The sequence below is a fragment of the Phyllostomus hastatus genome, unplaced genomic scaffold (assembly GCF_019186645.2).
Source record: "Phyllostomus hastatus isolate PE091 unplaced genomic scaffold, TTU_PhHast_1.1 phas_scaffold_39, whole genome shotgun sequence".
NCBI lineage: Eukaryota > Metazoa > Chordata > Mammalia > Chiroptera > Phyllostomidae > Phyllostomus > Phyllostomus hastatus.
This window is the reverse complement of record NW_025334028.1, coordinates 14,895,204-14,919,210: the sequence shown is the minus strand read 5'-3', so window position 1 is coordinate 14,919,210 and position 24,007 is coordinate 14,895,204. Positions and strand designations below refer to the sequence as shown.

Below are 24,007 nucleotides of genomic sequence, written 5' to 3'. Positions count from 1 at the left end.
GGAGTCACCTGTCCTAAAGCCTCTGATAAACAAACCTAGATTTCATACCTCACCTAATTGCTGTTTCAACCACTCCTAGAAACATATTAATAACCAGTTTTGAGTCAACACCTATAAAGTAATCTGTCCTGTGGGCCCCCTCCCACCCCCTTAGAAAGAAGAAGCAATCTGCATGATAAAACCTCTTGCTTTTACCTTTCTCCCAAAAGGTGGTACTCAGGGTCTTAAAGTAATCATTTATTTCCTTTTGTTGAATAGCTTCCTAGCCCCACCTTTTCTCTGATTTAAAAAAAGCAAAAGCAAAAGGTAAAAAAAAAAAACCCTTCCATTTTCACAACCCCTTTGGACTGCTTATTTGTTAGGTGAAATGATGTAAGATTCATGAATTGCTTAATAAAGTCAGTTAGATCTTCAAATTTACTTGGTTGGATTTTGTTTAACAACACACTAATAATCTAATATTTTAATGCCTCTCCCTAAAATAGTTAACAGTTCTTTTAATTAGCAGAAGACACAAGCCAGAGAAGGAGAACAGAATTTGCCATCCCAAAATAGTCCTCTTTGACATGTAAATTATCTTGAGCTGCCTGTTTTTAAGAAACTTAGATATAAGGTAAGCTTGAAGGGTATCATCTGTAAGAGACATTTATATTTTTAAGGGAAATCTCCATGCTTAACGGTGTCTCTGTTTCAGTACCACAAAGAGCAAGATAACTAATCTCTAGAAACTCTTATCAATAGAAAAGGCACCCATTTAAATCTGCATAACAACCAGAATCTTGTGTTTTTTCTGGTAACCTCCCATATTGGTCTCCTTTCTCCCTCACATTTTGTTCTTCTTCTTTTTTTTTTTTTTTTTTTTGTCTTTAGTCGGAGATACTATTTAAAGTGGTGGATTGGGCCATTTGGGGAGTTACTCAGTTTTCCTGGTTATAAAGTGGTGGATTGGGCCATTTGGGGAGTTACTCAGTTTTCCTGGTTATCTCCCATGTGTATACATGTTATTAAATTTCTGTGGGGGGGGGGGGGTTCCTCCATTAATCTGTCTCTTATTGGGAAGGATCTCAGTCAAGAACCAAGAAGGATAGAGGGAAAGTTATTTTTCCTTCCCTACATAATTTAAGCTGTACAAAATAGTTTGTGTGTGTTTTATTATTTCATTTAATGAATATCTGTATAATTACAAGAGCTTTTTTACTAAATACCTAGTCTTGCTTTTCTCCCATAAAATTTTTAACCACAAATTCTCTTAACAAGAGAACTATCAGTTACCTAATTGTTTGTAGTCAAAACTGAATTAAAGACCTGGAGGCTTTCCAGGAATCCTCTGGCTCCTAGCTAAAGATTCAGGATTTAACAAAGAAGCATTCAATGCAATACTGTAAAGGCAACTATATGTTGACACTTAGGTTTTAAAATTACTGGTTGTCTATGCCAATCTGCATTTAATGATTTGTTCTAAAAGGCACAGAGTAGTCATTTCAGAGTGTGTTAGATATAACAACATAATATAAAATAAAAGGTAGGATAGCAATATGCATTTCTGTAGCTTTTGTTGTAAATAAAGTAAAATAATGCACACTGATTTATTACAAATTTTTAGTATCATAAAAGTGACATTAGAACCTTTTAGTTAATTTATTTTTCACCAAGTAATCATTGAGTACTTTCTATTTTTTTGTTGACTGGCACGCTTTTGATAAATGGGGCGTACTGATATATAATGAAGCCTAATTATACATTCAAAGTATATAAATTCAACTCTAGAAGATGAATGGCACACAGAAAGAGAAGGGGGTAAAAAGGGTACATGCAAAAAAGAGGAAAGCAAATGTAATTTACGTGGTGTAGTTGGACCGACCCAGTTCTCGCCGCAGTGCTTATTCTGAGTGTGCTCGAGAGGCCTCATTGGGCAGTTTGCTCAGGCGGTGTTTTCCTGGTGAAAACTTTCTTACTGCATTGGGTCTGATTTTGGGTTCAATGGCAATGAATGCATTTTTTTTTCCATATTGCACAGCCTCTAAATGAAGCCAACTATTCTTACCTAGGGCTCTGGCAAGGTAAAGCAATTTGTTCTTACTGACTGCAGATCTTCAAGGGGTTTTCATAAAGCACATATCACAAAAAAATTTCTGACTAAATGGGATTCTCATCTCACCTTCTTCAAGCTTCACATCTCATGTCTCACCCACAGACCTGCCTAGATCACCTTGTTTAAAATTTCTGATCACAGCCTTGACGCCCGTCCTTAACATTCACAATCATTCCTTCCCTGTGCTATTTTTCTTTTGAACATGGTGCTTAGCACCTTCTAATGTAGTACATAATTCACTTACTTTTTAAATATTTATTGTTTATTGTAAGTTCTCCCCCACAAAATGCAAGTTCCACGAGGGACTATTTGTTGTTTGATTAAAGGATGCATCCCCAGCACATGGAAGAAGGCCTGGCTTCCAGCAGCACTTAGTAGTATCTGTTGAATAAATTCATGTAGGAATTTTCAAAAGTGATGCCTTTAGAACTTCACTGCTGGAGGACCTGTGATTCCTCTAATAAATATTAATAAGTGCCTGTGGCAAATGATCATGTTTCCTGTAATTGCTTTTAATTAATGTCCTCAGTGGAACTTATCCTTAATGTAATATGAGAAATTGTAGTTCAAAAGAAAACTTGAAATATATCATTCAATTTTTAAACCTGATTTTTTAATTTGTAAAAAACAAATAGAAATACCTGGCATAAATAAATATAAATAAAGCATGTGGGGGAACGCTTTCATCTACTAAATGCTGCGGCATTTTGATGAATGATCAGAAGTACTGAGTTAAAGAAAATGATAGCAAAAATGGATCCCAAATAGAAAGCTTTAAAACTAGTTTATCAGCAGGTAGGTGAGAGCCTAATTGATAGTTACTCAATTCTTAGACTAGGGCTTAATCCACAGGCTGGCACAAACATTAGCATAACAGGATAACTGTCTAGTAGCTAATAAAACAATTACAGTAAAAACTAATAATTCTTATTACTTACATGATAAATATTTTCATATTTGCTAGAACTCCCTGCACACTACTAACTGTGCCAGGAGGACCTCCAAAATTAAATCTAAGGAAAAGTGGCACCAATTAAGAATGCATAGATAATTGCATTGAGCAGTTTTTCAAAATGTGCATTTGTAATACAGCTAGCAATATTACTTTCCTAGCATATAAGTAAAAAGCTTTACTTATAAAGTAAATCGCACCTTTCAGAAAGTGTGTTAAAATATTCAAAAAACACGCAGTGGTAGGAGCATATATTCCCAAATAGATTTATGTTTCATTCATATGTGACTGAGTCAGAATATAAGTGATGCCGTAATTTAGTCAATTTCAAATAAATGAATGAAAACCACTAATGGTATTTATATGAACAATGATAACTAATAAGTTAATATTGATATACTCAGTAACTTAAAGAAAATATAAATAAAACATTGCAAGTTCAAAACTAATAAACACTTCTTATTAAATTTAAGTATAAAACACTCACTAAAAGAAGAACCTTTTTAAAAATGTTAATACTTTTGCCTAAAATAGTAAAGTAGAGACCCTGCGACTGTTCCACGTTCAGGCACGCATTGAAAGAAAATGTACACACAGTCAATTAGTCACATTGAAAAAGACAGGTCTTCTGCAGAACATCACAAGGCAGTTAAAAAAAGTTATCCATGAGGATGTTAAATTAATAGAAATACCTGAATTTTCTCAGTGTTAGAATATAAAATCTACACTGCAGCATTTGGCTGTTCATTCTCAATTATTTAACCCAAAATATTAATTGCAGTAGTTTAAATTATAAAATACAGAGAGATAGCATATACACTATGTTGAAGCATCTATTTATATAGTTGATGTAATCAGAACAGTATTCCCCACCTCTTAATGCAATCTTGTAAGTGGCATCATTACTACTTGACTACATCTATTCATCTTCTATCCTGTTTTAATAATACAAGTGACACCTAAGAAATTATTCTTTGATCTTTCAATAAACTAAGCCTGTGCTGACAGGGGAAGGTGAAAGAGGTTAAATTGGCATTGATTATTTAAGACACATTCATCATTTATTTAACAAATCTCCTTCATCACAAGAACTATTGTGTTTACAGGCCTTTGCTGAGACACTCCAAATTTATTTTTAAATAATTCTTGCATATGCACTACAAATCAGAGCACATTGTGCATTAACAATAGTTTCAAGTCTCTTGATAAATCGGTTACAGGATAGAGTAGTTTATTGGACACACCTTTGAACCTACTCACTGTAGTGGATTTTTAAAAATTTCTTTTAGTAATTTTCATTATATGAATGTCTTATGGGGGGATGCTTTGTCTTATCTTAAGTAGAATGTGTAGCAACAGCTATCTTCCCAAGGAAATAATATTAATGCATACTTGTATCTCTTACATTCTGACATCCCTATCACTGAAACATGATTTGTAATGATCAATAAGGAAAATACATAGCTAATATTTGGCAGCTTTAGGAAGGAAGAAGATAGTATAGAAATCATCCATAATATGCAAGATTTCTACAAGATTTTTCATTATTTTTTCTGACAAATATTGCATATTGTAAAGAAGTTTAATATTCTGTGTGGATACGTATATCACATTTGTGAAAAATTAAATAATGTCAAACTATATTTCTGGAGAAAATACAAGTAAAATATTATTAATTAAAGGATAAATGGTTCTTATTACATAAAATATGAAAAATTATTTATAAATAGATATTGAAAAGTATAGAAAATATATTCTAGTCATGTAAAATTACATTGCTGATGAATCACATATTCCAAATAGTCACACAACTTACCACTTTTAAAATGGTTTACTTATTTCTAACTTATTTAAATGTTTTCCTATCCAGATTTTTCCATACAAAACGCTCTGAACTTCATTACTACAGTTACCTCTAGTTACTAGCATAAAGTTCTATATACATATATTTAGTAATACATTTGCTGATTCTGATGATTGTGTCTTGGAATACATCCCTAAGAAATGAGAACATGAACTGTTTAGAAAAGATTGTTATTCCATGTTTACACCTACCACAATAATAACAGACACTTGTACAAGGGGATCCTTGAAGGACTCGCTACCCAGAAATTATTCTTCTTTAACATAACTCAATCCAGTACAATACATTAAGCTCTCATTGTCAGATATGAAAAATGCTAGTAATAGTGAGTATTTAACAATGAGGATTTAATAATAAGGATTACCTATGTTCATGGCTTTATTTTAGATTTTTAGTTACTTGGTTAGAGAACTAAATAGCACTAATATGAAAAGTTACATAGAAATAGGAAAATCACACAGGAGGGCGTTAGCTAGTCAGTGCCCCGCAGGTGCTGTTCATTTGTTAGCAACTCCTTCCATTCGCAGTCCTAACAGTGCTACAGGTCTCTTACATTCTGTATCTATATTCAGTCCTTTGGACATTTAGAATTCATTTTCTCAAATATAATTTTCTCTTATGGGGTAAAATGAAATATTTGTCCAAATTCAAGTGTTTTCACCTTTTATAAGAATATGTTACTTTTTTATAGGAGTTTTTTTCTTTCTTTTTCCTCTCAATTTATTTTTTTTTGCTCAATATATTACATTTAATAAAAGACTAGACCTTTACCACTTTTTTACTTTTTAAAAGAAAAAATTGTTCCCTCAGTGGAACAAAACTGCAACTGCAACTCATTTATGGTGCTTGTAATAAGACTAATAATTTTAATCAGCTTAAAAAAATGCACTACTTGTAAGGAAAGACTAGACTTTTACCACTGCCATAAAGATCATGTGGTAGTGAACAAGGGACTTCTCTGAAATTTAGTTAACTTATTTGAAAATTGATAGTTTTGAAGGTGGAAGATTCTATATTAACTTGTTTTCCTGTGTTACATTAGAATAAGATTTCATGGGAACTCTGGATTTCTTACTGATTGGATAACTCTCTGACTTCAAGATTTAAAAATACATAGGTTATTATTTATAAAATACATACCGGGTTTATATCCTAGAAAATGAAATACAAATAATATGTATTAAAATTTTTTAAATAGGAAAAAATTCCTCCAAAAGTATTAATATTGAAATATAGTAAATCCCCTTTGAACTTAATAAAAATAATTTCTTTCTTAAAATATGAAATAATAACATCATTTGAATAATATACAACACTGGTAGTCAATAAATATATCACAATATTGATATCTAGAATTTTTAGGTATCTAGAAAACATTAAAATGAATGTAGCAAAATTCAAAACAAAAGCACAGATTTTAATGATTTTTAAACTAAAAAGTACTGCATATAAATATTGAAAAACAATTTGCACTGGAATTCAAAACTTTGGTTTATTTCTTAAGAGAGACCAGTAGATTTATATTAAATATATTAATTTTCTTTGCAAGGAAATACAAAAGTAATATTCATACTTATTATTATAATGAAGACATGAAAATAAACACATTTTCATTAACACATTCATAAAATAAAATTACTTCAACTCTATTTATATTTGTTAATAAAGTGCTAAAAATTCTATCAAATGTTTTCAAATAGGAGAGTTCTCACAGACGTTACCTATAAGATAAAGACAATAGCTCCTCTATTTTTCAGAACAATGAAGTTTAGTCATAAACTCAGGCAAAATGAAAATTTCTTACCTGCATTTAAGGAAGGACAGGTATTTGAATCAAAGCTATCCAAAATTATCTAGTGTTACTAGAAGCAATCTTGTATTCAAAGATGTTTTACAATCTTATTTTGACAGTTCAGTATTTCACACTAAGAAAAAAATGCTAGCTTTCAATTAAATTATTTTCTGCAGCCTGCACTAAAGCCCAAGAGCTAAAATATTATTATAAATTTCTCTGCTAAATTGTTTCTTTTTATGTGGCAGATTGTAAAAATGATGTGCTTGGCTTTGGTGACTGAAAACTTTATTAAGCTGTTAATAAATAAATTTGTACTTTCTTTGAAATAAATTGTCCTACTATTGTAATATGTATTATCCACATGTCTGCAAATTCACTAATTCAAAAGACTGTATTAGTGATGTTAGTATAAAAAAAATAAGACATTGATATGCTAGTCAGTAGCTGTAATTATCTTTTCCAATTCCAGAAGGTATTTGGGGATTATTTAAGAGCAAAAGATGAATGGCGCACTGCTAAATTCTACTAAATCAATGCATGGACACAGTAGCAGCAGAGGCAAATAAGCTATGGAAGTTCAAACACCAATAAAGAAGATAAAATGGTTTTATATACCTACTTACATCATAGCCTAGAACTTCAGTCTGTGTGGATTTATCTACTCTTGAAGCAAAAGCCTTCTGTAAGTGCTTTACCTTTTCCTGCAAAATGAAAACCAACAAACAAAAAACACATTATTAGTGAGTCATCACTTCTACACTAATATTCCCCATTTATTAAGATTTGATTAGTGTACAACTCATGATACTCTTGTGTGTGTATACTTTTCTCTGCTGGTTCTTTGCATATCAGCTTAAATATCCAGAGCTTTAATTTTCAAGTCAAAATTACCCCACCTTTGCAATCTTTTTTTCAGATACAAAAACCATTAAGTCAGAACCACAGTTGAATTCTAGAGACACATGGTTTGTTTAAATCCAAGACTAAGTGTGTATGCCATACTTCTGATTAGTTGTATTCTATAGGATTTTACTGCTCTTGTTTCAGAGCATTTACATTTAAACCCCAAGACATTTTCAACAAATAATACCACCCAGAGAATGTTATTTAGGAGTTTTTTTTCTTCTTAATTCTTTCCTGGAATCTCACAGTTAGGAATCTCCACTTCAAAGAGTTTGACACTAATCCATCATTTTACAACTAGGTAAGGGAAGTAATGCATGAAGGAAGTTAGAGATTTCACATTTCAAATGCATTACTTCCCTTACCTAGTTATAAAATAATATGTATTAAAATTTTTTAAACAGGAAAAACCTCTTTGCCAAAACATTAATATTGAAATACTTATGGTAAATTTTCTTTGAACTTAATAAAAAATAATTTCTCATTCTTAAATGTTTCACTTAAAATAAAAGGGGATCTTGAGCTTAAATATTATGTCATGTTTCCATTGTGCACCAGGCACAGCTAGGAGTGCTGTACTCACATGACCACATCATGTCTCTAAATTTTTATTACTATCACTGCGCATTTTCAAGGATGGCAATACAGTTTAGAAAATCTAACTTGAGAAAGTTTCCATAGAAGTCCATGTCATTCCATTAGACTTTCTTTTTTCCTTAACTTACTTTAAGTAAGAATTTATTTTCTTTTGTATGCTTAATAAAATAATTGTATAAGATCTTAATGTGAAAAAAAGTAATTTAATTCATGTTTTTCTAGGAAGAAACAGTGCTCATGAAGAATCTTACTATCAAGAACTCCAATTACATAAAACTCATCTTTCTCTTTCCTTCCCCCTTTTTCCACCTTCCCTCACCAACCCATGGCATTTCCCTCAAATCTGCCAGAGATTTGCATTATCTAAGTTGTTTAACAAAGTAACTACATAATTTTGATAAACATAATTTATTTTGAATTATTGAAATACAGAAAATGCTTCATATACCATTAATGTCTCATACTTACTATCTTTCCTATCACAAGTTTCTCGTGCTGCTATTCAGACAAAAATGAAATGGGTATTAGATAATTCAGGAAGATGTAATGAGAGTGAGGCAAGGTATTAATTGTTTGAAAAGGATAAGTGAAAACATGGCTACATTTTCCAAACTAAATTAAAGTGGGACATAAGTTGTCTGTTTAGACTGGGGGTAGGGAAAGAAAAGAGAGAACTATCAATAATAAGAGGTAAAGGAAGCAATAACATTTGATATCATTCAAGGCTTGTTTAGAAAACTTTATTTACTTTTGAAATAGGTTGGAGTCTTAAGTTTCAGAAAAGTAATAAGCTTTGTTGTAAATCTGTAGGTATATATGCATAAATGTCTGTGTATGAATTAGAGATCATGACCTAATAAGGGTAGGAAGAACAGAGAGTAAATGCTTCCTTATGCTTCAGCTCACATTTCTATTTTCAAGGGCTTCCACTGTGAGGATAGGAGTTGGAGAGGGCTAGTAAATTCCAACTCATGGGCCTAAGACTTATGACATCAAATAAATATAAATAAAATATTCAAAAACTTCATTAACCAATATTCTAATCAAAGCAAAACAAAAAAACCCTAAGTCAAGGATAGCAACCTTCAAAAATTACAAAAAGAATACAAACATTTCTAACAAAATTCATTACTATTCCCTTTCGCAGACATTTCCACAACAACAAATATGCCATATTTTAATTACTAATTATATATGTACTTATATGCCAATTTAAAATGTGGAGAGTAGACTTCCGGCCAAGATGGAGGCATAAGTAGACACACTGTGCTTCCTCGCACAACCAAAAGAAGGACAGCAACAATTTAGAAACAGAAACAACCAGTACTGACAGAAAATTGAACTGCATGGAAGTCCAACAACCAAGGAGTTAAAGTAGACACATTCATCCAGACCAGTAGGAGGGGTGGAGTCGTGGCAAAGTGGTAGCTGGCAGACCCAGTGAGGAGGCAGATTGTGGAGGGGCCTCCCAGAATCACAGGAAAGTTCGTTGGAGAGACCCACAGGGTGCTAGAGTGTACAAAAACCCACCCACATGGGAATCAGCATCAGAAGGGCCTAATTTGCTTGGGGGAAGAGGGGGAAGTGACTGAAATCTGGCAGAGAGTGGAACAAGTGCCATTGTTCTCTCTTGGACTCCTCCCGAACATACAGTGTCACAACCCAGTGACTGGGTTGCCCCGCCCTGGTGAACACCTAATGCTCCACCCCTCACTATGTAACAGGCCCATCCAGACAAAAAAAAATGACCCAAACAAAAGAACAGATCAAAGCTTTGAAAAAAATGCAGCTAAACGACAAAGAGGTAACCAGCCTATCAGATGCACAGTTCAAAACACTGGTAATTAGGATGCTCATAGAATTAATTTAATTTTGTCACAAATTAAATGAAAAAATGAAGACTACACTAAGTGAAATAAAGAGAAATGTACAGGGAACCAATAGTGATGGGAAGGAAACTGGGACTCATATCAATGGAGTAGACCAGAAGGAAGAAAGAAACAACCAAACAGAAAAGAAGGAAGAAACAAGAATTCAAAGAAATTGGGAGAGGTTTAGGAACCTCCAGGACATCTTGAAACATTCCAACATCTGAATTATAGGGGTATCAGAAGGAGAAGAAGAAGAGCAACAAGTGGAAAAGTTATTTGAACAAATAATAAAGGAGAACTTCCCCAATCTGGCAAAAGAAATAGACTTCCAGGAAGTCCAAGAAGCTCAGAGAGTCCCAAAGCAGTTGGTCTCAAGGAGGAACACACTAAGGCATATCATAATTACATTATCCAAGATTAAAATGAAGGAGAGAATCTTGGAAGCAGTGAGAGATAAGGAGACAGTTACCTACAAAGGAGTTCCATTAGACTATCAGCTGATTTCTCAAAAGAGAACTTATAGTCAAGAAGGGGCTGGAAAGAAGTATTCCAAGTCATGAAAGGCAAGGACCTACATCCAAGATTGCTCTATGCAGCAAAGCTTTCATTTAGAATGGAAGGGCAGATAAAGTGCTTCTCACATAAGGTCAAGTTAAAGGAGATCATCATCACCAAGCTCTTAGTATATGAAATGTTAAAGGAACTTATCTAAGAAAAAGAAGAAAAAAACATGTATAGTAAAATGACAACAAACTCACAGTTATTAACAACCACACCTAAAACAAAAACAAAAACAAACTAAGCAAACAACTAGAACAGGAACAGAACCACAGAAATGGACATCACATGGAGGGTTAGCAACAGGGGAGTAGGAGGAGGAGAGAGGGGGAAAAGATGCAGAGAATAAGTAGCATAGATGGTAGGTAGAAAATAGACAGGGGGAGGGCAAGAATAGTATGGGAAATGTAGAAGCTTAAGAACTTATGACACATGGACATGAACTAAAGGGGGGGAATGTGGGTGGGGGAGGGTGTGCATGGTGGAGGGGATGAAGGGGGGGAAATGGAACAACTGTAATGGCATGATCAATAAAATATAGTTAAATAAGAAAATAATAATACAACATTTAAAATTTATAAAAATGTAGAGAGTAAATTATGGTTCCAATAAACTTAGGTACATGTAAATAAGAGTTAAATATTTTATTTAATGCAATAGTAGGAAGAAAATATATGACAGTTCATAATAAATTTTTATAACATAGAATTAAAGGATTAAATAAAAATATGTATATCTATTGTGAGATAATTATCTGTGGGTCTCTTGCATTTCTGTTAAATGGATATCTATGGATTGATAAATGTAACATACAGTAAGGAGTATTATAAATAATCAAATAGAAAATATACCATAAAAATAACTATGACTGGTTGGTGGGATTGCAGATAATTTTTATTTCTTATGTAAGAAAAAACTATATTTTGAAATATTACTTTACAAATAAAGCTATAAAATATTTTAAGAAATTACAATAAAATTATTTATAATACTTCATTTCACCTTATATATAAGAAAGACAACAAAAAGGAAGCAACATGGAGAAGAGAAACAGTTGAAGTATATCAATCTTTATTTTTCTTGACCACTAATTGATTTACAAGGTGATTTAATGTGGTTGTCTGTCAGTGTTGTTTAATATAAGAAAACATTATAACTCCTTTGTCTAACCTCTCGCAGAGGGATAGGGTAGAACTGAAACAACTCAACTTCTGGTAGGTACAACTGACAAGTAAATTTACAGCCTGGATAAAATATTTCATTGTCTTTAAGTTTCCTTTCCACACAGTGAAAATATCAATATTTGACAAAGCACTCCTTTTTTTCTCACTTAAGATTAATAAAACAAATGTGTGCTTAGAATAGGTGTGAAATCATTTTAATAGTGATGATGTGATTAATTAAGATGTGATGAGAAATATAAAAATATATTCTGCCTAAACTGTTAGAATTATTTATTCTTATTTTAGATTATATTTGTATTTATTTACAGTATTAGACAAGCTCTTGAGTAACAAAAATAATTATGAACAATATTTAAAATTCTAGCATTTTATTAAACAACATGATTTGTTTTTACTTTAGATATTCACACCTATTATCATCTACTAGAGCTCTTTAAAAATGTATGCATGGCTAATTAAGTGCAGTAAACCAACCTGAAAGGAAAATAATCAGTAGTCCCAAGCTATAACTCCAGTTTATCTTAAATTACTATTTTAATTGCCTACACAGAAGTTGTGAAATTCACCTACAAGATGAACTTTATAAATTAAAACTTGAGGGCCTACTTGCACCAGTTAGCTATAGAAACTATAATAAAATAAAATGCAGTCTTATGAATTAATAAAATTAACAGGAATCTGATACAGGAAAAATATGTAACAGTAATTAAAACACTACTATATGAAAACATACGGGTACACTGAGGCTGAAGGGGAAGAAAAACAAAAGCACCTGGGTTGTTATCCAAAACATGCAAATGACAGCTGCGCAAAAAAAAGTAGATTTAAATCAGAATAAAAGGACTATCTTATAAATGTGAAAAAAACAACACAAAGATGAGGTAAAATAGTATAATTGTAAACTCAAGTCCTAAATCATGAATCTAATGGTTATGTTTATAGAAAGAAAGATAGTATTGAAAGACTAACACTCTGAAAGAGGAGAAGAGCTAATTTAAAAAATTAAAAAGTAATATAATTCAACACGAGAGAATTCACAAAGTGTTCTGAGTCAAATTTAAACTAAAAAATTAATGGCTCATAAAGAATTTGAACACATAAGGGACTTTAGTGTTAATAGTAAAAGATTACTTAAAAACAGAAGAAAAACTAAAGGAAAAGTAACTGGGATTGCTTAATGACATCGAGTCCGAAGATGAGTTCAGGAATGAAAAGGCAGTAGCACAGGGATCACAGCACTTCCGCCTGAGTGCAGAGCACTGCAGATACCAGAACAGTTATAAACAAGAGCAACAGTGGCCAAACAAATCAGAACTCCTTGCATATACCATAAAGTTTCTTGGATATTAAAATGGATCAATGCTATTTTCTTAATTTTTTGTTATGGATAATTGCTAACATAAAACAAAAAAAATATATAGGGAGAATAATACAAAACATCCACTATTTACTCAATTTCAACAATGTTTATTGGAATTTAAATAAGTAGTGTTAGTATTAGCTATATACTTAAATAGCTCCACTGGTCAGTATTGTGCTTCATTCTAGGTAACAGATGTTTGCAGTGGAGGACTTGTCTCTGGAGAAATTGTCAGTAAATCAATAAAACAAGCATCTAGATAACTTATATCCATATAAACTATGATACCTGAATTAGGAAAATGCCTGACATCCTCTACAGCCCACCACTTTGAGACAGGACTGGAGATGATTTTTTTTTTTTTAAGAAAAAAAGGAGCTCCTACCTTTTGTGATAGCATGGATGGAACTGGAAAGCATTATGCTAAGTGAAATAAGCCAGGCAGTGAAAGACAAATACCATATGATCTCACCTTTAACAGGAACCTAATCAACAAAACAAACAAACAAGCAAAATATAACCAAAGTCACTAAAATAGAGAACAGGCTGACAGTGACCAGAGCAGGAGGGGAGGGAATTTTAGGGGAAAAGGGAAAGGGTTTACAGGGACAAGTATAAAGGAAACATGGACAAAAATAAGGGCAGGTAGAAACGGAGGCGGGGGGGGAGGTGGGGAGGCCTGGAGGGTGTGGACTGGGATGGGAATAAAATGCAGAAAACTATACTTGAACAACAATTGAAATAAAAGAAAAAGAGGACATACACAACAGGTTAAATTAATGGAACTCATTATCCATAAGAGATTACAGAAGCTGAAAATATACCTGCTTTTAAGAGGAGCTTATGTCACTTCATTTAAGAAAGAAAGAAATTAAAATGTAAATTATGAATCTTTCTATTTTTTCAGATTGAAGTTATTGGAGATAATTGTACCCAGATAACTGAATGCAATATTCTAGATGTAAAACATGAACTCTTTTCTCCAACAATAACTGAATGATGCGTTCCATTTAAATTCTAACATTACTGTTCTGGATTCCCAATTTTTTTTTTCCAAAGAGCACACTGTACTATGTATAATAGCATTAATCATATATATTTGATTTCATTACTGCTTATGACAGAATAATTCATTTTCTCTAATTTAATACTCTTTTCAGTAAGGTGAAGCTAATTAAGAAAGTCCCCACAAAGAGGGACATGAAAGAGATGTCTCTGAGATAGAGCCTTTAGAAGCCAGGATATGAATTTCCTGAGTTAAAAGAGTAAGCATTAAGTGACTGATCAGGAAAAGCATGACAGAAGCTGTAATTGAGAAATGTCATCCATCACTTCTCAAGTTATATAATGTCTAATCACTATGCTGTATGCCTGAAACTACTATAATTACTGTATGTCAACATATTGAAAAATAAATTAAAAATTTAAAGAAGAGACAAATATCACCCATATTTTTGGGCCTTGGCCTCTCCACAATTCAAGTCATCTTTTCTAATTTACGTCATAACTACGTCTTCCTTTTGTATCTACCACTACTATCTAGATCCACTACCCATGGGCGAACAGGGGAACAGAGCACAAATGTATGCTGGGTGTATGCAAGCCACCACCAGCTTTCACTCCAATAGCCTCTGTACTGGGTGGAATCACGTCCCTCTTAAATTCTTATCTACCCAGAACTTAGCAATGTGACCTTATTAAGAAATAGGATTTGCAACTGTAATCAAGTTAAGATGTGGTTATGCTGGCTTAGAATAAATCACAAATCCAATATAAATGTTGCCTTTATAAGAAGAGGGATATTTGGTCTCTATGTCATTTAATTTTGCTCTAATCATGGTTATTTCCTTCCTTCTACTTGCTCTGGGTTTGTTTGTTGTTGTTCCTCCAGTTTTTGTAAATGTAGGGTTAGGTTGTTTATTTGGAATGTTTCTAGCTATTTTAGGAAGGCATGTGTCACTATGAACTTCCCTCTCAGGACTGCCTTTGCTGTGTCTCATGAGTTTTGGACTGTTGTGTATTCATTTTCATTTTTTTCCAGAAACTTTTTGATTTCTTCCTTGATCTCATTATTAACCCATTCATTGTTTAATAGCCTGCTGTTCAATCTCCATGAATTTGACTGTTTTTGAATTTTTACCTTGAGGTTAGTTTCTAGTTTCAGGCCAAGAACCTATGTACTTCAATGTTCATAGCAGCACAATTTACAATAGCCAAGTTTTGGAAACAGCCTAAGTACCCATCAGTAAATGAGTAGATCAAAAAACTATGGTACATTTACACAATGGAAAACTGTGCAATGTTGGGAACCGCCCTGACTGGTATCAGAGGCTGAAACCCCCGCCAAGCTAAGGCTAAGGGAACGCCCTTGGAACTGTAAGCCGGCAAGGAGATAAAAGCTTATCTTCCTGGCAGGAATGCTGCTTCTGCTGCTTTATTCATAACTGAACCCCCAAAAAGCTTGGTCGGTTAGCCAAAGACGGGTAAGATTCCCCACGGGGGGAACGACCTAAGCCAGGCACGATCACTTTGGGAGGCTCCCAAAAGAAGGACTTGGGGGGCTGCAGCAAAAGGGGGTGATGGACCCTCGCTCCTTGGCTTTGACAAAGTCTGAGTTCTCATCGTCTGGGAGAAAATCTCCTTATCTCTTGGTTACCTAGTTCCCTTGCTCCACCTAAGCCTAAAACAATGACAGGGTGGTGCAGCTCGGTACTGAGAAGTGCGGATTCCCCTGGGTGATCAGGCCTAAGAAAGAATATGTAAATTACTGTGAAACCTCCTTTGTTTAGAATGCTCTCAGTTGAATGAGAAGGGTCTTAGGAGGAAGTTAGTTTGTTCCTCAGTCTTACAGCTCTTTGACCCCCAAACTCAATAGACCGGCAGAGTTCTTTGTTTTCTATAGTTCCTTACTTCCCCTAATGAGTACTGTACTTTACCTGAATTATTATGCAAAATGAGCCCAATAAAAGCAGGTATGGACTGTAAATCGGGGCGCTCCCCACTAGGGGGGGTGGCCATTTCGTCCCTACTTCCCCACAGAAACTAGTTTGTCTCTGTGCATGTTGTTATTTCTCACGTGTTTATCGTCGAGCCATCCACAGTGTTCCGTGGTCACTGCTGGCCGGTGACCCACGCGCAACAGTGCAGCAGAAAGAAAGAAAGACAGAGCTCCTACCCTTCACAACAACATGGATGAATCAGGAGAGAATTATGCTAAGTGAAATAAGCCAGGTAGTGAAAGACAAATACCATATGATCTCATCTGTAAGTGGAATCTAATCAGCAAAACAAACAAGCAAACAAAATATAACCAGAGACATCAAAATAAAGAACAGACTGACAGTAACCAGAGGGGAGCAGGGAGAGGAATAACAGGAGAGGAAAAGGGGAAGGGCCATCAAGGACCATGTATAAAGGACATATGGACAAAGCCAAAGGGGGGTAGTAGGATCAAGGGTGGGAGGTAGGGATGACTGGGGTGGGGGGAGTGGAAGGGGACAATGGAGACAACTGTACTTGAACAACAATAAAAAAGCGATAGGAAAAAGAAGAGGGATATTTGGGCACAGCAACACAGATGTGCCAAGAGAAGCCATCTGAAGACAGAGACAGAAATCAGACTGATGTATCTAAAAGTTAAAACAAGGACAAGGATTGCCAGCAACCACCAGCTGCTGGAAGAGGCCATGAAGGATCCTTCCCTGAGGACTTCAGAAGGACCATAATCACGGGAACACCTTGATTTCAGGCTTCTAGGCTCCAAGACCATGAGGAAATACATCTTTGTTGTTTTAAGTCAGCCAATTAGTGCTACTTTTAAACAGTAGCCAAAGGAAATTACACAGCTTCCTAACTGGTTTTCTTGTCTTTACCTGTACTTTATAAACTCCATCTTCTCTGTAAATAACGGGAAAGCAACCTGAGCAAGTGATTTGAATCACATTCTCTGGCTTAAAACCTGTTAATAGTATCCCATTCCAATACAGTAGCCAATAGCCACATATGGCAAAATGAGCACCTGAATTGTAGCTAGTACAAATTAAAATGTATTGTTAAGTATAAAAAACACACTAGATTTTGAAAATGTATGTAGGAAAAAACTCATTAATAAAATATTTTATGAATAATTTTATATGTATTGCATCTTAAATGATGCCATTTTGCATATATTAAGTTAAATAAAATGCATTTGAAATAATTACACAAATAACTACCATTTGCCGCTTGCGGTATATTTCTACTGAACAGTTCTGGTCTATATATAATAAAAAGTACACCTTTATTTACCATGACATACAGTCCCTGCCTCTCCTTAGTCCTTATTTATTATAATTCCATTTCATACCAGTCTTTCTCTTGCAAAAGTGACTATTAGTCATCTTCTTTCAGCTGCTTGAGTTGACGTAAACTTTTTGCACTTAAACTTTTTAACATGCCATAGCCTGTATCTGGAATGTTCTTCATAATAAGTGCTTCTGCCTTAATACTCTTTCTGAACTAGAGTGTTATCTCCAGGTAATTTTTCTCTTAACTTCTTTTTTACTAAGTATCTTTCATTTCAACTGACAATTATTTCTTTTATTTGGCTGTTTGTCTATATTTTCTCTGTCCTCTACACTAGTATGTAAGTTCCTCACAGCAAGGATGATGTCTATTCAGAGACAAATTGCTTCCACATTGTCTATTGTAGTGTTTGGTATGTTCTAGATACTTGAGACTTTCATGAAATGAGGAAATAGGTGTATGAGAGATTATGCACCAGGTTTGAGAGGATTTACTGGAGACCAGCTGGTGAACTCGACATACCACAAAAGCACTTGCTACAGGGAATTGAATATTGGTGACATGATGAGTCCAGTAAAATTTCTGGCATTTGTACGATGTTTAAGTAGGAGTACACTTGGAACTATATATTAACTATGGGGTTATTCTAGTAATTCTAAGCTGCACAAATGTCTTAAAAGAAAACAGAAGAAAGAATGCAAAGAGACAAAAGTGAGGGCATTGAAAAATAAGTAAAAAACACATGTCTAAGGACATGATGCTGTAATATCAAGTGAGAAATATTTTCATGGATTAGGATTCTTTTTCATAAGCAGCTTATGTACTTCTTTCTCACTCTTGGCTAAATTTTATATTTTGGGTGAAAATTTAATGAAGTGATTTATCCAGTGACGGTAACTGGGGGAACATGAATGTAGACATGTCTTCTATAGGAAATAGGGACCAAGAGAACATTTTGATACATCAAGTCCCAAAGAATCCATTACAAGCATCATCCTAGTCTATAGAACACACTTTCTATTAGTGAGGGGATGCTTCATTCCCCAGGCCCATATTTTCATGAGGGGAGTTCTGCTAGACATACACTTCCAGTTTCTTTCCCTACCGCTCACTCACTCCTCTTTATCTATAAACTGGAAGGTGACCTGGGGATAAACAAACACATTCTGCTTCTTTACTGGCATGGCCTGTCTATAGCCTGAAATCTCAGCTTGCCCAGACATAAACTTACAAACCTGCCATGTGGGAGAGAATGAAAATGTCCCTGTGTCAGCAACTCTAGTGGGTCACTTCAGTTCATAGAAGACTGTATTGGAAGCTTATATGGTTGCATTCCAATCTGGATTTGTATTGTATTATATTATAATTCAATCTCTCTGAATATTCTATTTTATAATTAGTTCTAAATTTAGGAGGGCAAAGAAGGATGTTGCTTATTGCCTTTTTTAAACCTCAAAAATACACACACTGAATCAACTTGGAAAAAGCTGAGTTTAAACATGGTTATCACAATATTACCATGTATTTATAATATTAAATACAATATTAGGAATTTCTAAGAGAGCCATATAGGATGACCTATACAATAACTAATGAACTTTAATTCAACCTTAAAATTTTTTCCTGTAAAAAATCTGTATTACAAAAAACAGAACTGTGCCTACAATAATGAGATTGACATCTTACAAGTATGGCAAAGAATCCTCTAGCTTTTTTGTTTGATATTTTCATCAGGAAGGTCAGGATATTATACCCTGCCCACTTTATCACTGTGATTAAAATGAGACTCCCTTTTTGAAGAAAAGATTCACTTCAGGGGACTGTGAGCATTTTATTTTATTGAACTGACTTAGTTTTAATGTACATAAAAATTCTTACAATAAACGGTACGACACAAAAATCTTCAAGGCACTTCGTCATTCATTAACAGCAGTATGCTGATGACAGCATTACGGAAACACAAATATATGGGAGACAAGAGAAGATCACTACAGACATGCAAAGTCAGCACAGCATTACAGGTTAACAATCAGCTAGAAAAAAAATGATGTCATGAATCAAACTTCACTGGACAAATTGTCCACACAGATCAAACTTCACTGTCAACTGAAGAAATTCTGAATGCCATAAAATACATTGTCCTTCAAATTTCCTTCAGCACACTCATAAGCAAACAACAAAAAAATACAACCTCAAATATATCTGAAGAGCAGATTCTAATAAAACAAAATGTAAAGGGATTATAGGTGACTAGAAAAATTACTTAGTTGCTTCGGTTGTATGTTTATTGATCCTTTGAACAATTGTTAGGCAAAGGCATTTAAAGCCGGACTTAATTGATTCCAACAAATATTTAATGTGTATCTATAATTTATTAATTCATCTGTCAATAATTATAGTACATTTAAGTATGTAAATTAAACTATGATTTCATTTTTTCTCTGTTTAATTAGAAATACAATATTTTTAATTTTGTTTAATGTGTTGTATTTTATATATTTTATATTTACAAACACAACTATTTCTATAAAATGTTTGGCTAATTGTTCACTGTGAGCCATCTTAGAGCCTAGGTCCTGAGGAAGACACAACTTAGCAGTGCAGCTGGAGAAGAGGTGCCGGCTTTCTCAAGAGAGTGGTCTGTCTAGAACACTAAACCCAATGCCCTTGTTACACAGGGAGTGGTGGAAAAATGTTTCTTTGCTGTTTCCCTGCTTATAGTTCATACAGGGGATAGGCTTCCAATAAGGAAACCAACAAGTATAAAATTACAAATTTTGGTAAGTGATATACAGCGAAGCAATGAGTGCCTAGGAAAGAGACTAATATGAAGGATGCCCATTATATGTGATGACAGAGTGTGCCTTACTGAGGAAAAGGTCCTTAATGTTAAACCTACAGGGCAAGGACATGGACAAGGCAATGGGCAAGGGACTGTGTGAGACAGAGAGAGACATTGAAGAAGGTTCAGGGGGTGGGAGTGGGGCTAAGTGTATGGTTTTCTTTCTTTTTTTTTGTGAGAAACTGAAAAAAGTACAGTGTGATTAGAATTTAGAGAGCAAGAGGAATATTGACATATGATGATTGTAGGCTCTGCTAAGCATTGATTTTATGTTAAGTTCAGTGGGAAACCAGGAAAATGTTTTAAGTATGTTTCCATATTTAACCAATAACATTCTGGTTGCTATATGGAGAAGAAAATAAGGGTAAGAAATATATAGGAGTAAGGGAGTCTACCTAAAGCAGTAGTCTATAAGAAGGGTTTTAGGCAAATGTAATTCAGTCCTATATACTTTCCAGATTCAACATAACAGCTAGATTTAAAGAGCCAGTAATTTATTGTATAGGTAGGTTAAAAAAAGGGGAAAAGTCAAGAGCAACTCCCAGGTTTCTACTCTGAGCTAGCTGGAACGCTGGATGGTGGCAGCATTTCTAATACAGGGAACACTGTACGAGAAGTGGGTTTAATTGGAAAAAGGAGTGAGTGGGAGATCAAGAAGCAGGATGAACAGGAGAAGCAGGATGAAAGATAAACAGAATATATTGAACGTATTAAAAAATGAGATTATTTTGAGACATTCAAACAAGTATGAGGTGATATGAGTTGGAACAGACAGTTAAGTTGCTATAAGCTATAAATAGTGCTAGTAAGAGGGCCAAGAACACAAAGAGTCTTTAAATGAATGCATTACTTTTTCAAATAATAGCAAACACCCATGTTTTCTAACCAGCACGCCTCATTGCTCCCGTCACACATGCATACCTTCCTGGTAACTCCACTTTCTTCCATTTCAGTCACATGGCTCTGGCTAGAGCTGCTGGGTAGTGCAATATGATCACTCTATCACAGTTCATGGATTACAGAGAGTGGACGCTCTTCCCCAGCAAGCTAGGCTAGAGACCTTCACTGGTAATTATGGTACAAGAAGTATGAAAACAAAGTTGATCTTTCTTGTTGTGCTTGGATAAAAATTGGTTAAGTCTGAGAGCTACAGTGGGTCAAGTTTATAGTAGCACAGGACAATGAACATTGATCTCAAGCAGAAAGAGAAAGAAGGGGTTGGGAGGAGAGAACAAAAAAAATCAAAGAATAGCAGAAATGAGTATAGAGACTAAAAATTACTGTCATCTTCATTGTTAATGACATTTGTCCTCAGGCCCCAACTTCAGTTTGCCTTTGGTTTCATGAGTCACTCAGGAAGTCTTTTCACAAATTCCTATATTTGAGAAATATAGGAATTTGGTAGGCTGAGTTATTTTCCTGACATTCATTATCAAGAGAGACCCAATCAAGAAAACAGAAGGCCAAAACCAAAGGCTAAGGAAAGAGAACTAATTAAAAAATATATTTTCACAAAACAATAAATAGTGCTAGGATCCTAAGTAGTCTTCAAGTCTAATTTTGTTTACAGCTGATTTTAAGTATGTGTTTGAAATTTGCATTTAAATAAACTAGGAACTAAGAAATAAAAAATAAATTTTATTAAAAAAAGGTATACAACCATGTTCTGTGTACTTTCATATGTGTTACTTACATGTTGGCTATTACGGTAATCTTATGTAGTTTTTATCATAATGCTTATATATTTTTTGTACTCAGCTCTTTTTTTCTATTATATAATAAACTTTGCAATATCAAATAATATTAATACCAACTATTTTAAAGCTAGATAATATTTTACAGATGTGGTGTTCTAAAATATCCTCACAGAAAGCATAGAAGTACATAAAGCTAAAGTGAAAATATTTTTCTCTCCTCACCTTGTTCCCTTTATAAACACTCTTATTTATGTTTTTATTCATTTTTGAAATTAGAACAATATTTTAACATTTTATTTCCTCCATTTCTTGATTTGTCACAATTAGATAACATTTTTCTAAATAAAATTGTGAGGAATTAACATACATTCTTTACCCTCCACTTTCTCTTTAACCTTGCAACTTCCATTGGTTACATAATTATTAACAATATTAATTCTAATTAATATTCACTAATATTTCAAGTGATCTATTTTAAACTATTTTCTAATATGTCATGAACATTACACAGATCCTAATAATGCCAGAGGTTTAACAACTAAGTTGACTTGAAATTAAACTAGTATTAATAATACAAGTTACAACTCAACAAACCAAAATTATGAAAGATAGTGTCACTACTGTACTTCTCATTCATTTCATTAGTAAAATATATGCATTTCTTTGAACAAAGTCTATCCTATATGTCAAACTGTCTAGTAGAGATGTGCATGTAGATAGCCCTCATGCATCATGATCTCACCATATTCCAAATACAACTTGACACCTTGTAACTTTTTTTTTTTGGTTCCCCATGCCAGCAAGAAGTATCCTTGTCAAAGAATCTCTTAATGAAGACCCTAGGAGTGCTTTGCTTTCCTCCTTCATCCGTCTTACGTTCAAGAAATTCTCTTCCAAAATATTCTTCAGATGTGTCCCTTCCTGTCTATTTTAACTGCCCGTGTTTACTCCAAGCCACCATATTTTTTTTTCTCCTGAATCACTGTAATAAACTTTAAAAAGCATTTTCCTTCAGATTTTTTCTCTTAATATATGCTTTATATTGCAGCCAAACAAATCTTTAGAAAATAAAATCAGATCATGTTTCATTGGTTTCTTACAAATTCAAGATAAGTTTAATACTCTAGCATTATTCACCTGGTTCTTCGTGATCTTGTCTCTGGCTATTTGTCTGGTCTACCACTCCCCAGAACACTGTAAGCTCCCGAAAGAAAAAAAAAGTACGACTTTATGTCCAAGAAATCTGATAAGCTCTCTAAGGTGTCTTTGTTTTTATTATACTTTACCTGAAGCCTGAAAAATGTTTTACTTCACTTTTTTTTTTTGCACTTGGCTCAGGGTTCTTATGACTCAAAGTGTAAATTATTTTAAAAATTTCACTTCTTTTTGAATCTATAAGGCAAAGCTAATTTGATTCCTGCAATTACAATGCAAATGGTTCTGCATATTTTTATTCTTTTTTAAAGAGCTGAGCAAAGCAAACCTTGCAACTTGTAGTTATTAGAAAGATCAACCTAGTTTTGATTCAGTCTAATGCAACCAACCTCTTATAAAATAATCTAATATAGAAGTTAATAATCCAAAAGGGCAATTTTTAGGTACCTCTAACTATCTCCTGAGGTTATTATGAAGTACTATTTATTTCTGGTTGCTGGTCTAATGCAAAGAAAAGAATATGGCCAGAATATTCAAAGAATAACAATTCATTAAAGAAATTTATGGGAAATTACATTTTAATATTATCTTATTTTCAACTCTCTTTAAATAAGTATTTATACCTGAAATATTATATATTTGTTCAATTTTTAATACAACATTTAAAACAACATGAAAAAGTATACATAGAGAAAATATATTTTTTGTTAAAAGTATACACAGACACATATATACACACAACTTGAGTTTTTAAATCTACCTTTCCTAATCTAAATTCTTTCATCTATTAATTTTACTCTAATTTCAAAGTTTCAAGAGCATAATTTTAATGAAATCACACACCAAACTCTAT

At 33.7% G+C, this 24,007-nt stretch overlaps 1 protein-coding gene across 6 annotated transcripts in view; it reads right to left on the bottom strand.

Moving 5' to 3' along the window:
- The window catches only part of CCSER1 (coiled-coil serine rich protein 1), a 1,274,087-nt gene that overhangs the window by 593,730 nt on the left and 656,350 nt on the right, over positions 1-24,007 (bottom strand). For 5 of the 6 annotated variants that reach the window (XM_045820200.1, XM_045820201.1, XM_045820199.1 and 2 more), the window contains one exon: positions 7,327-7,404. In XM_045820200.1, coding sequence (XP_045676156.1) covers positions 7,327-7,404 — 78 coding nt within the window. Of the gene's footprint in view, positions 1-6,048; positions 6,061-7,326; positions 7,405-24,007 lie in introns of all 6 variants that reach the window. The other variant, XM_045820202.1, reaches the window with a different exon arrangement.